This window comes from Salmo trutta, chromosome 14, assembly GCF_901001165.1.
Source record: "Salmo trutta chromosome 14, fSalTru1.1, whole genome shotgun sequence".
NCBI lineage: Eukaryota > Metazoa > Chordata > Actinopteri > Salmoniformes > Salmonidae > Salmo > Salmo trutta.
This window is the reverse complement of record NC_042970.1, coordinates 58,156,655-58,170,257: the sequence shown is the minus strand read 5'-3', so window position 1 is coordinate 58,170,257 and position 13,603 is coordinate 58,156,655. Positions and strand designations below refer to the sequence as shown.

The window sequence follows — 13,603 nt, the reverse complement described above, 5'->3', positions numbered from 1 at the left end:
TTAGGATTGTAAAGCTTTGAGGTTATATTCCTTAGTAGGGATGTAAACTGAGTGAAGTTGTGGTTTAGGTAAAAGAAAAACATTGTATAGGTTTCAAACCAAGAGGGTCATAAAGGGGGATGGGAGGTGAAAGCCTTGAAGAATGTGGCAAGTTCTTATTGTTCTTTGTGGTGAGTGGAAAAGTACTGGTTGTTGGAGAAGGGAGTGGTCTAAAGATAAGAAAGTGTTTGTATTATAAAAGACTGAGTCTTAATTTTTGACTTTAGAACGTTCTCTGAATAAACTGTACAGACCTTTTGCAGAAAGCTGAGTCCTTGCCTAATTATTCTTAACCTGTTGGGGCTAGGGGGCAGTATTTGCACGGCCGGATAAAAAACGTACCCAATTTAATCTGGTTACTACTCTTGCCCAGTAACTAGAATATGCATATAATTGTTTGATTTGGATAGAAAACAACCTCAAGTTTCTAAAACTGTTTGAATGGTGTCTGTGAGTATAACAGAACTCATTTGGCAGGCCAAAACCTGAGAAGATTCCAAACAGGAAGCGCTCTCTCTGACCATTTCATGGCCTTCTTGATCATCTCTAACCAAAACAGGGGATCTCTGGCATGACGTGACACTTCCTACGGCTCCCATAGGCTCTCAGAACCCGGGAAAAAGCTGAATGATGTAATTCCAGCCCCTGGCTGAAAAACATTAGCGCCTTTGGTAAGTGGTCTATCAGAGGACAATGAGACTGGGGCGCACGTGCCCGAGCTGACACCATGTTTACTTTCTCTCTCTTTGAACGAAAACAACCACTCCCGGTCGGAATATTATCGCTTTTTTACGAGAAAAATGGCATAAAAATTGATTGTAAACAGCGGTTGACATGCTTCGAAGTACGGTAATGGAATATTTAGAATTTTTTTGTCACGAAATGCGTCGGGCGCGTCACCCTTATTTACCCTTCGGATAGTGTCTTGAACGCAAGAACAAAACGCCGCTATTTGGATATAACTATGGATTATTTGGGACCAAACCAACATTTGTTATTGAAGTAGAAGTCCTGGGAGTGCATTCTGACGAAGAACAGCAAAGGTAATAACATTTTTCTTATAGTAAATCTGACTTTGGTGAGGGTTAAACTTGGTGGGTGTCTAAATAGCTAGCCCTGTGATGCCGGGCTATCTACTTAGAATATTGCAAAATGTGCTTTCACCGAAAAGCCATTTTAAAATCGGACATAGCGAGTGCATATAGGAGTTCTGTATCTATAATTCTTAAAATAATTGTTATGTTTTTGTGAACGTTTATCGTGAGTAATTTAGTAAATTCACCGGAAGTGTTCGGTGGGAATGCTAGTCACATGCTAGTCACATGCTAATGTAAAAAGCTGTTTTTTTATATAAATATGAACTTGATTGAACAAAACATGCATGTATTGTATAACATAATGTCCTAGGTGTGTCATCTGATGAAGATCATCAAAGGTTAGTGCTGCATTTAGCTGTGGTTTGGGTTTATGTGACATTATATGCTAGCTTGAAAAATGGGTGTCTGATTATTTCTGGCTGGGTACTCTGCTGACATAATCTAATGTTTTGCTTTCGTTGTAAAGCCTTTTTGAAATTGGACAGTGTGGTTAGATTAACGAGAGTCTTGTCTTTAAAATGGTGTAAAATAGTCATATGTTTGAGAAATTGAAGTAATAGCATTTCTAAGGTATTTGAATAACGCGCAACGGGATTACACTGGCTGTTGAGTAGGTGGGACGCAACCCAGTGTTTTACAAACCTTGGGGATTAGTCAAGGCTTATTGATTGTTAATTATTATCCTTGGGATTCGAAAATTCCCGTAACAAAGCCCCTTAGATATTCTCACAGAGCAAATTTGCACAAAAAAAGCACACATTTGTAAATCCCAAACTCTAAAAGTAATTAGAAAGGTAGATACAAAAGGCAGTAATCAAGTGACATGACCAAATTTTAATCGACTGAAAATAGAAGTGATTATAAAAATTCACGACAATTGATTGAATAATAAAACATAAAAAATACATATATAAAAATATTTTCCCAATCGAAAAATACATCTACAAAATTATCAATTTATTATAATCCATAAGAATTTACAAGGGCGCACTGTAGCCTGCACGTAGCCCAGATAGGTTACTTGAACTAACGCCCAGTGGACCTGCAGTCCCAAGTTATTTTACTGTATATCCTACAAACACCGCTTCCAGCTGCCTCATGGTGGCGATTTGACATATTCCATAATTAAAAATCCTCCTGTGACGAAAGGGGTCAAATTAAGATTGAACATATGTATGCATCCTAATAGCAGCAGTGGCATTACCCAAGTGAGTGCTACACAAGTGGTAGTGCAAGACTAGCCAGCTAAATGTCTACAAAGGAGCATGACAAGGTGCGCAGCTGAAGCTACTGACCTGTCTGTCTCTGACTCCGACCAGCTGTGATCGAGATGCTTCCACCACTCAGACCATCGATGCTTCCTTCGCTCATACATCCAAACAACTCTCTGGTCCATGATCTCTTCAGACCTCTTTATTTTCATAATTAGCCTGATTTATTTTTCTTGAACTGCCTGTACACGCAATTCAGCTTTTAGCTGCCATATACTGTATACTGAAATAAAGCTAAACTCAGTTATAGTTATCCTGCTAGTTGGAGGTGGAGTGGAGGCTGCTGTGGGGAGGATGGCTTATAATAATGGCTGCTACGGCGTAAATGGAATGGCATCAAACATGTGTTTGATGACATCTGTGAGGAAAAATTATGTATTTACCTGATTTATTTGATATTAATGGTTAACAATTAATATTTAACTAATAGTAAGACATTTCTGTTCTACTAGTCTCTGTGTTTTTATGGTCTCCACTCCGCTAATCTGGGCGTATGGTCACCAGAGATGGCTTGAGCTGACAAATTAGTTAAAGACTGCATTACATAGACAAGAATGTGTTTTACTAGAGATAGCTTAGAAGTAGAACAATCCCTCATTGTCTCAAAATCATTCTTGCATCTGGGAAACTAAATCAGGGTGGGGTTAAGACAACAACCCACGTGCAGATAATGACAGGATGAACCCAGAGTGGCTTATGATGCCCCAATCTGCATGGGATGTGTGGATCCAATCATGACTAAGCATTTTTAGTGTCAGCTATATATAGTATTCTGCATTTGTGTAAAGGTTAGGTTACTCGGTCCAACACTCAAGGGTGTGAGGTCGACCAAGCTCACTATTGCAATAATTAATCGATATTGAATAATATGATTGTTTGAATAAATGACAAAGTCTCTCTCACTTGATTAGAATATTCCACGACACATCCCACCTATTCCACTCCAGACATTACCACGAGCCCATTTTCCACAACCACCTGCGTTGTGAATTCCCCCCAAAAACGAATACCTTACTGTTGTACTTGTCATTCTTGCACTAACACTTGTCTTATCTTACTAGCACTGATTTTACTGATAGATGCTTTATTGAGGAATGTTATTATTTGCAATGACTGTGATATGTGGTTGTTCTATCTACCTTAGTTGAATGCACTGACTGTAAGTCACCCTGGATAAGAGCGTCTGCTAATGACCAACATGTAAAGTCTTAAATAAAGACATACTGTAGTATGAGGGTGAGGGTGCTGAGGCCTAGTTCTACTTTCAGGACAACTCAGAGGATTGAAGGGGAAAAGATTTGACACGTTAAAAAGGGGGAGGAAGGAGGCAAAAAAGGGACACTAGAAAGGCTGGAAAAACTCACAGTTTATGATGACAATCTTGATCATGGTCAACGTGAAAAAGGGGAGGGGTGCCATCTCTATTTTAACCAAAATGGCTGTCAGAAGAAACACCACCAAAATCACTGCCAGGCTGCCCATGATCCGAAACTTCTGAGGAATCCTGTGAGTTAGAGAGTTGGAGTGAAATATTTAAGGTCAATCTTAAGCTTATTACAAGTGTTTCTCCTGCCTAGTACACTTTTCACACTACAGAGCAGAGGTGGGCCAAGCTGAAATGCAATGGCCTGGCTACGCATCCACTGTAGTTGCTGGAACCGTGCTAGAAAGGACAATGTGAAAAGAAAATATCTGCTCTAGTACAGTGCAGCTTGGGTCGGCACGATAGTGTAAAAAGGGCACAATCGTCTAAGTTGAACCCCAAAGGAAATCTAAACATGCCTGCTCAATACATGCACACATGATCATATTAGAAGTCCAGCAAAAGATTAAAGTCCTACTCCAGTCAAAGATTGTCTATTATATTTGCAAGATACTTCTAGTGACTGCTCTAATAATGGAAATATATGTCCTCAAAGATGGAAGGCAGGCGGGAGGAGGAGAGATCAGGTGGGACCATTCTAGCCAATGAGAGGGCCAAAACTTCACATTTGATGCTTTTTAGCAATTTTCACATAGACTTGATTGTGTGTTTTGGATAATTGTCTTGCTGCACGACCGAAACTACGCTTTAGCTTCAGCTCACAGACGGATGGCCTGACATTCTCCTGTAGAATTCTCTGATACAGAGCAGAATTCATGGTTCCTTCTATTAAGGCAAGTCTTCCAGGTCCTGAGGCTGCAAAGCAACCCCACACCATCACACTACCACCACCATGCTTGACTGTTGGTATGAGGTTCTTACTGTGGAATGCAGTGTTTGGTTTTCGCCAGACATAACGGGACCCATCTTGCCCTTGTGTGTGTACATGACTGCATTTATACTTGGTATATTGTTTTTCAACAGGAAAAGTTAAAAGATAGCTGTAGTGTGTCTTCAAGATGTAACTTTTGGAGTAGGACTTTAATGCATTAGGAAATATGTGGGTGGGGTGGTGGACAAACCTTTGATGCAGGACTGAGTTGAGACAGGTGAAGGCCAGTAAAGGCACCATGGCACAAAGTGTCATTACGTTATTGAACTTGGCTTCCAAAAGGCTACGGTTGTCCCCTTCTCCCCCAGTCCCATTGCCTGACAGGTTGGTGCCCATTTGGGAGGGGTCTCTGAGACGGCTGGTAAAATACTGTAGAGAAAGAGGACAGCCACTTAATTTTTGTTAATTGCTGATGTGTGGTGATAGTTCTGGCGCAACATGTCTGCCATGCATCTCCTTTGTGGGTGCTATCCATTTTTAGTGGATGAAATACAATAATGTATAAAATATTCTATTATCTAAAGCACTTTGAGCATGCTATAAAATGCTATTTAATTTAAAACCATCATTAATTATTATAATGAGTAGATTAGGGGTTATCAGTATTTTTGTTAATTATCATTGGCTATCAAGAAGATCTGAAAAGTAAGACTTGAGACATTTAGAAATGGATACAGGCATTGTATCATTGAAATGTATTCTTTAATTATTCACACTCTTAAAGTAGATGATAAAACAATATTGTGTGCTCTACCATGGTGGCTGTCATAAAGAAGTTCCATGGCAGGAGAGTTCCTAAGCCCAGCATGAAAAAGATCAGCCATACGCCATTGTTTCTGTTGGATGACAGAGGAGAGGAAACTAGGGTTACAGACTTTATTTGTAATTTGACAAAAACAAGCCATATTATGTAGGCCCACAGAAATTATAAAGGTAGAATGGTAATTACTTGAATGTTATGATACAAAATGTGGGGGATTCAATTAGTAATTTCTGCGGGACTATGTGAAACCACTGGGGGAACCCTGGACGTCTGACTGACCTCAAGGTGAGCACGCTAACCACAGTCCCTAAAGAGTTAACTCCCTTAGGGGAACTCGTAACACACTTCCAATCCAAAGGCTAACATAGAGGTTACATTATCATTTGGTGCAAAGAAGTAACCAAGTGTGTTACAGAAACTTGATACTGTATCTGAGGGCGCATTGTGAAAATGTCACCAAACACATTGAACACATAAAGGAGGCTGCTACTCACTTGTCTTTTGGCTCGTGGACGGACATTATTTATCTTGAATGATTACTATCACCCTTTTCCACACTTCAGCACCAAACCTGAAAGAAATGGGTTGGATTGAAACACATTTCATGTTTTTTCCCTTTAGTCATGTCAAGGAATTACAAGAAAACAAACTCATATTATTGCCTGTTATTTTATCAACTACGTTAGAGAAAAAAGACAAAGAGGGTTTTAGGAACTTACACTGGGTTAGTGGAATAAAAAATAATATTTTAATGAATATGGGGCTATGAGATCTGAAAACTAGGGTTAGACTACATTTCCACAGTGCTGAAACTTCAATTGAATGCCTGAAATGAAGATCTGCTGACTCTTTGGATGCAATTCAGTAGCATACTGACTAATAGCCTAGGCTACAGTTTTTTTTGCTCCTGTACAATGTAAGATTGATATTCTTAATATTACCAAACATCGAGGCATTAGACAGAGAGAGCATCATGCAATGTGATAATGATAAAAAAGTTACAGCAACAGACTCAGTATCATCAACTACCCATTTCCTAGACAGTTGTCAAGATCTTCTTATTTTTTTAAATTGAGAGGTAGGCTAATGGACATTCTAAGAACTCAGATGTTGACTCCTCCCAAAATCTGGGAAGCCTTCACTCCTCCCAGCGCAACTATGTGTGCGTTTCAGCGCCTTATAGTGACTAACTGGAGCTATCTTAATGTCTACTCTGCCCCACAGCCTCCCGACACGCTTTTCCATATTCCCCACACTACGGGGAAGAGAGCTGTGATGTATCAAAAGAATAACAACTTAAAATGAATAAGCTACATTATTTTTCTCTATCTGCTGTATGGGCCTCATTACATTTTCAATTGGGATCTGTAGGCTATAGCATCTCACAAGGTAGCCTACTGTGTTCATTCTAACAATGTGCAATCCAACCTTATCAATAACTTCCTTCCTTCACCTTTTTCATTGCCCTGTGTCTCTGGGGTGAAATCAATGAGAACCACACCTCCCTGTCTCTCTCTATCGCTCTCTCTCTGTCCCTCCCTCTCTCTCTCTGTCCCTCCCTCTGTCCTGTAATGGTCTGGGTGTAGCTCTCTCTGTCCCTCCCTCTCTCATGCATGCATGTTCACAGACCTTTTTTCTTTAAAAACCGTCTCCTTTTCTCAAATTTAGCCTAGGTCTTGTGTTCCTCTGGTTAGCAAATGCAACAAAAGCACAATGCAACTCATCAACTCACTAAACTGATTGTGTAATGGTCTCGGTGTAGCTGGTGCAGAGGAGTCAGACGCAGGACAGCAGAGATGAGTAATAAAAGTAACTTTAAGTAATACCAAGCCCACACAAAAGGACCGAAATACATAAAACAAACACGCACAAAAACCATGGGGAAACAGAGGGTTAAATAATTAACATGTAATTGGGGAATTGAAATCAGGTGTCTAAAACACAGTCAAAACAAATGGAAAATGAAACGTTGACCGCTGAACGCCGCCCGAACAAGGAGAGGGACCGACTTCGGCGGAAGTCGTGACAGTATCAAATCAAATCAAATTTATTTATATAGCCCTTCTTACATCAGTTGATATCTCAAAGTGCTGTACAGAAACCCAGGCTAAAACCCCAAACAGCAAAAACCCCAAACACCTCCCCGAGCACTTTTGTGACCACCCCTTGAGAGCCCTCTGTTGCCACGAAATAGTGGGGTCATGACAGGCCAACCAGAGTAGGCCCAGCACCACTGGAAACGCAGGAGAATCAATAAGGAAAAAACGAATTCTCTCCTTGTGACCCTCCTGCATCACCATGCCCAGTGGAGCGGTGGCCTCCCTAATTAGCCCTGACCCTAATGGTCGACTATCAAGGGCGTGCACAGGGAAGGGCATGTCCACAGGAAGAATAAGGATCTCTAAACTATGGGCAAATGCTCTGTCAATAAAATTCCCAGCTGCGCCTGAATCTACGAGCGCCTTATGCTGGGAATGCGGGGAAAACTCAGGAAAATGTATAAACAAAAACATGTGAGCAACAGGGGGCTCTGAGTGAGCCTGGTGCAGACTTACCTGGGGTGACACGAGAGTGCCCTGCCTGCTGTCTCGACTTCCAGAGGAACCTCCCCAGCACCTCTGTGGCCACAGATGGTACAGGGAACGGCCCCTCCTCCGGTTGCAATACATGCTGCACCTCCCAGCTCCATGGGCATCGGAGCGGTGGTGCTGGGGGATGGAACTGACAGGCCCTGATCCAGATGTCCGTGGGTAGCCAGCAGGTTATCCAGCCGGATGGACAGGTCCACCAGCTGGTCAAACGTCAGAGTGGTATCCCTGCAGGCCAACTCCCGATGGACGTCCTTGCGCAGACTGCACCGGTAGTGATCGATCAGGGCCCTGTCCTTCCATCCCGCGCTGGCGGCCAGGGTCCGGAAGTCCAAGGCGAACTCCTGTGCGCTCCTCGTCCCCTGCCTCAAGTGGAACAGACGTTCACCCGCCGCCCTCAGGCGGGTGGTCAAAAACTGCCCGAAAGCGATGGGTGAACTCCGCGTAATGGTACAACATTGCTTCTCCTTCCCCCCATACGGCGTTGGCCCACTCCAGGGCTTTCCCTGAGAGACAGGAGACGAGGGCGGACACGCTCTCACATCCCGAAGGAGCTGGGTGGACGGTCGCCAGGTAGAGTTCCAGCTGGAGTAGGAACGCCTGGCATCTGGCAGCTGTCCCATCATACTCCCTCGGGAGCGTGAGCCGAATCCCACTAGGACCGGGTGAAGGAGGGGTGGTGGCTGTCTCCTCCTCTCTCCCATCGGTCCATCGTCTGCAGCACGCGATCCATGGCGGTGCCGAGATGTTGCAACATGGTCGCATGCTGCTGGACGCATTCCTCGACTGCATAAGGGGGGTTGTCTGCTCCTGCTGACTCCATTTAGAGGTGCGTGTTTCTGTAATAGTCTGGGTCTAGCTGGTGCAGAGGAGTCAGGTGCAGGACAGCAGAGATGAGTAATAAAAGTAACCTTACTCAAAATTACCAAATACATTAAGTAATACCAAGCCCACACAAAAGGACTGAAATAAATAAAACAAACACGCACAAAAACCATGGGGAAAACAGAGGGTTTAATAATGAACATGTAATTGGGGAATTGAAACCAGGTGTGTAAAACAAAGACAAACCAAATGGAAAATGAAAAGTGGATCGGGCGATGGCTAGAAGGCTGGTGATATCGACCGCAGAACGCCGCCCGAACAAGGAGAGGGACCGACTTCGGCGGAAGTCGTGACAGATTGTTTTAGCCTACATTGTAGACTGGGTTTAGGCTTGTCTTACCTTATTATCACCCCTAAACCCCCCTGGGAGAATAGACAATTTGCCTTCAATACACATCATCATTCAGGACCCTGGCATGTCTGAGTGATGCAGGTCAAGTGATGATCAGATTAACATGTAAGTAGAATTTGAGTAGAATGCTGTCTGTGTAGAGAGAGTTAGAGCAGCTAAAGGGGGCTCAATCCTATATGATCCTGTGGTGCAGAGGCAAGTGCTCTACTCCCTGCACCTACGGGACTTGAGCGTCAGCAGTAGAGCACTCACATATGCCGTGCTACACATGTATCAAGACAATTATGTGTTGCGCAAAAGTACTGTGCATGTAGTAGGCTAGGCTATATTGATCAGTCAGACAGGATGCAGATGTAAAAATCTAAACAAATAGTTTAGGTGTATAAACGCAATAACCCTACCCTCCAAGCCTCTAAACATTACACGGCAAGCAAAGGAGTATAGAGTCCACTATCATTTGGTCAACCAATAGCCTACGTATAGCCTTGTCTACACTGTGCAAAATCAGGAAAGCTCTCTCTTAAAAACACATGAACTGTGCACTAAAATCCGAATGCATTGTTGGTCTACAGCACACAGTACACTGTACCATGACCTGCAAGGCATCAATGTTGCATAATTCTACATACATTTTCCTGTCGCAGTTGTATTTACACAGACCTTAGCTCCAAATCAAACATATACAACTATCTCAAGTCAGTAGGAGTAGTCATGTCTGACGCAACAGCATGGAATGATGTTGCTGGCAGGTTTGAGTTGAGTGAAAGCTGTGTGAGGTTAAGCTAGGAGTTAGGCCTACATTAAGGAATTTAACTCTGGATAAGATCCCATGTGATATCAGAAAGAAATAGGTATGAGGGGTTGCGTTGCAAAGACAGGTGGCAGTCCTTGTGAAATATCAAAATGTGTAAGCTCAACGATGGACGAATGCCTCACCCAAGCAAAATAACATTTGCCCTATTGAATAAAAGGTACATGCAGTACAAGTTTTTGTGAAAGCAAGTAGAGCTTTTTTGAAAGAAAACCTAAAATCATGAGGGAGGCCCTCCTAATCTTTTTTAATCCAAACTGAGATGAATAGTAGCCAGATCATGGCTAGGCTAACTCTTAGAGAATCTTAAGTGATGAGCAATTGTGGTTGATCTTGCCTATTCAAAGACTAATACAAAAAAAGGTTGGCCTAATATTTAATAAAGGGCCTAATCTTTTATATAATTTAAGTAGCCTAATCTTTAACAACATAGGTGCTATTGCGTTCTCAGCATTGGCCAGTTTTGGTCTCTGACCTCCTCCCTATAGGCTATTTCATTGTCGTCGGTGAACAGGCCTACTACTGTTGTGTCGTCTGCAAACTTAATGATGGTGTTGGAGTCGTGCTTGGCTACCCTGTCATGGGGAAACAGGGAGTACAGGAGGGGACTAAGCACGCACCCATGAGGGGCCCAGGTGTTTTCAGGATCAGTGTGGCAGTTGTGTTGTTACCTACATTTACATTTACGTCATTTAGCAGACGCTCTTATCCAGAGCGACTTACAAGTTGGTGCATTCACCTTATGATATCCAGTGGAACAACCACTTTACAATAGTACATCTATATCTTTTTTGGGGGTGGGAGGGATAGGATTACTTTATCCTATCCCAGGTATTCCTTAAAGAGGTGGGGTTTCAGCTGTCTCCGGAAGGTGGTGATTGACTCCGCTGTCCTGGCGTCGTGAGGGAGCTTGTTCCACCATTGGGGTGCCAGAGCAGCGAATAGTTTTGACTGGGCTGAGCGGGAACTGTGCTTCCGCAGAGGTAGGGAGGCAAGCAGGCCAGAGGTGGATGAACGCAGTGCCCTTCTTTGGGAGGAGGGACTGATCAGAGCCTGAAGGTACAGAGGTGCCGTTCCCCTCACAGCTCCGTAGGCAAGCACCATGGTCTTGTAGCAGATGCGAGCTTCAACTGGAAGCCAGTGGAGTGTGCGGAGGAGCGGGGTGACGTGCGAGAACTTGGGAAGGTTGAACACCAGACGGGCTGCGGCGTTCTGGATGAGTTGTAAGGGTTTAATGGCACAGACAGGGAGCCCCGCCAGCAGCAAGTTGCAGTAATCCAGACGGGAAATGACAATTACCTGGATTAGGACCTGCGCCGCTTTCTGTGTAAGGCAGGGTCGTACTCTGCGAATGTTGTAGAGCATGAACCTACAGGATCGGGTCACCGCCTTGATGTTAGCTGAGAACGACAGGGTTGTCCAGGGTCACGCCAAGGCTCTTAGCACTCTGGGAGGAGGACACAATGGAGTTGTCAACCGTGATGGCGAGATCATGGAACGGGCAGTCCTTCCCCGGGAGGAAGAGCAGCTCCGTCTTGCCGAGGTTCAGCTTGAGGTGATGATCCGTCATCCACACTGATATGTCTGCCAGACATGCAGAGATGCGATTCGCCACCTGGTTATCAGAAGGGGGAAAGGAGAAGATTAATTGTGTGTCGTCTCCATAGCAATGATAGGAGAGACCATGTGAGGATATGACAGAGCTAAGTGACTTGGTGTATAGCGAGAATAGGAGAGGGCCTAGAACTGAGCCCTGGGGGACACCAGTGGTGAGAGCACGTGGTGCGGAGATGGATTCTCGCCACGCCACCTGGTTGGAGCGACCTGTCAGGTAGGATGCAATCCAAGAGTGAGCCTTGCCGGAGATGCCCAACTCGGAGAGGGTGGAAAGGAGGATCTGATGGTTCACAGTATCAAATGCAGCAGATAGGTCTAGAAGGATGAGAGCAAAGGAGAGAGAGTTAGCTTTAGCAGTGCGGAGAGCCTCCGTGACACATTCTCGCCACGCCACCTGGTTGGAGCGACCTGTCAGGTAGGATGCAATCCAAGAGTGAGCCTTGCCGGAGATGCCCAACTCGGAGAGGGTGGAAAGGAGGATCTGATGGTTCACAGTATCAAATGCAGCAGATAGGTCTAGAAGGATGAGAGCAAAGGAGAGAGAGTTAGCTTTAGCAGTGCGGAGAGCCTCCGTGACACAGAGAAGAGCGGTCTCAGTTGAATGGCCAGTCTTGAAACCTGACTGATTTGGATCAAGAAGGTCATTCTGAGAGAGATAGCAAGACAGCTGGCCAAGGACGGCACGCTCAAGAGTTTTGGAGAGAAAAGAAAGAAGGGATACTGGTCTGTAGTTGTAGACATCGGAGGGATCGAGTGTAGGTTTTTTGAGAAGGGGTGCAACTCTTGCTCTCTTGAAGACGGAAGGGACGTAGCCAGCGGTCAAGGATGAGTTGATGAGCGAGGTGAGGTAGGGGAGAAGGTCTCCGGAAATGGTCTGGAGAAAAGAGGAGGGGATAGGGTCAAGCGGGCAGGTTGTTGGGCGGCCGGCCATCACAAGTCGCAAGATTTCATCTGGAGAGAGAGGGGAGAAAGAGGTCAAAGCATAGGGTAGGGCAACGTGAGCAGGACCAGCGGTGTCGTTTGACTTAACAAACCTACCCTTACCACCTGGGGGCGGCCCGTCAGGAAGTCCAGGATCCAGTTGCAGATGGAGGTGTTTAGTCCCAGGGTCAGCACTATGGTGTTGAACGCTGAGCTGTAGTCAATAAACAACAAGTCAGAATAAGATCGTCTGCTAAATTACCAAAATGTAAATGTACATTTGTATGCAAAGGCCTGTTCTTTGTCATCTAGGAAATTTTATCAGTTTAAACTTAGGCTACCAGATATGTCAGCAGATATGTCCTACAGTATTTAGACCCAATTGAATTAAGATATTGTGCAAAAACACACTGTCAATCTTCTTTACAAAATATGATTGAGGGTTCAAATGAGAACCACTAAGCTTGAGCTCCAGCTGAAGATAGTGGGGTTATTTTGAAGAATAATTTAGGCTACTGTCATGTTAGGCTAATTATTATTGCTGATGACAAGCATACCCATAACATCATGCAGTCACCACCATGATTGAAATTATGAAGAATGGTACTCAGGGATGTGTATCGTTGGATTTGCCCCAAACAAAATGATTTGTATTCAGGGCAAAAAGCTTATTTCTTTTCACTCTGTAATTTATGTTAGTATTGTGGAGTAACAACAATGTTATTGATCCATCCTCTGTTATCGCCAAACTGCCTGTCGGCCCACCTGTCTGTATCGGTTTGGTTGTCTGCCTAACTGCCTGCCTATCTGTGTCTGTCTGTCTGTCTGTCTGTCTGATTACAGGAAGTGACTTAATTTGGGGTCATAGGATAGCGTTAAAAAGGTTTAATCTTCCCATATTGTACATATTTGTAACCAGGGGGACTGTCATGACCTGGCATATGAAATTTGAAGTCAATAGACCCAAAATTATTTTTTACCTCCATTGGACACAATGTTCTTGC

General features: G+C 43.9%; 1 protein-coding gene across 3 annotated transcripts in view; it reads right to left on the bottom strand.

Moving 5' to 3' along the window:
* The window catches only part of LOC115208445 (equilibrative nucleoside transporter 1), a 50,753-nt gene that overhangs the window by 29,984 nt on the left and 7,166 nt on the right, over positions 1-13,603 (bottom strand). Inside the window, exons 1-5 of one of the 3 annotated variants that reach the window (XM_029776507.1) lie at positions 12,717-12,757; positions 5,920-5,996; positions 5,417-5,498; positions 4,853-5,031; positions 3,772-3,911 (exon numbers count right to left, since the gene is read on the bottom strand). In XM_029776507.1, the coding sequence (XP_029632367.1) occupies positions 3,772-3,911; positions 4,853-5,031; positions 5,417-5,498; positions 5,920-5,945 (427 nt within the window). In that variant the 5' untranslated portion in view covers positions 5,946-5,996; positions 12,717-12,757. Of the gene's footprint in view, positions 1-3,771; positions 3,912-4,852; positions 5,032-5,416; positions 5,499-5,919; positions 5,997-12,716; positions 12,758-13,603 lie in introns of those variants that run through there. The other 2 variants (XM_029776509.1, XM_029776508.1) reach the window with 2 other exon arrangements.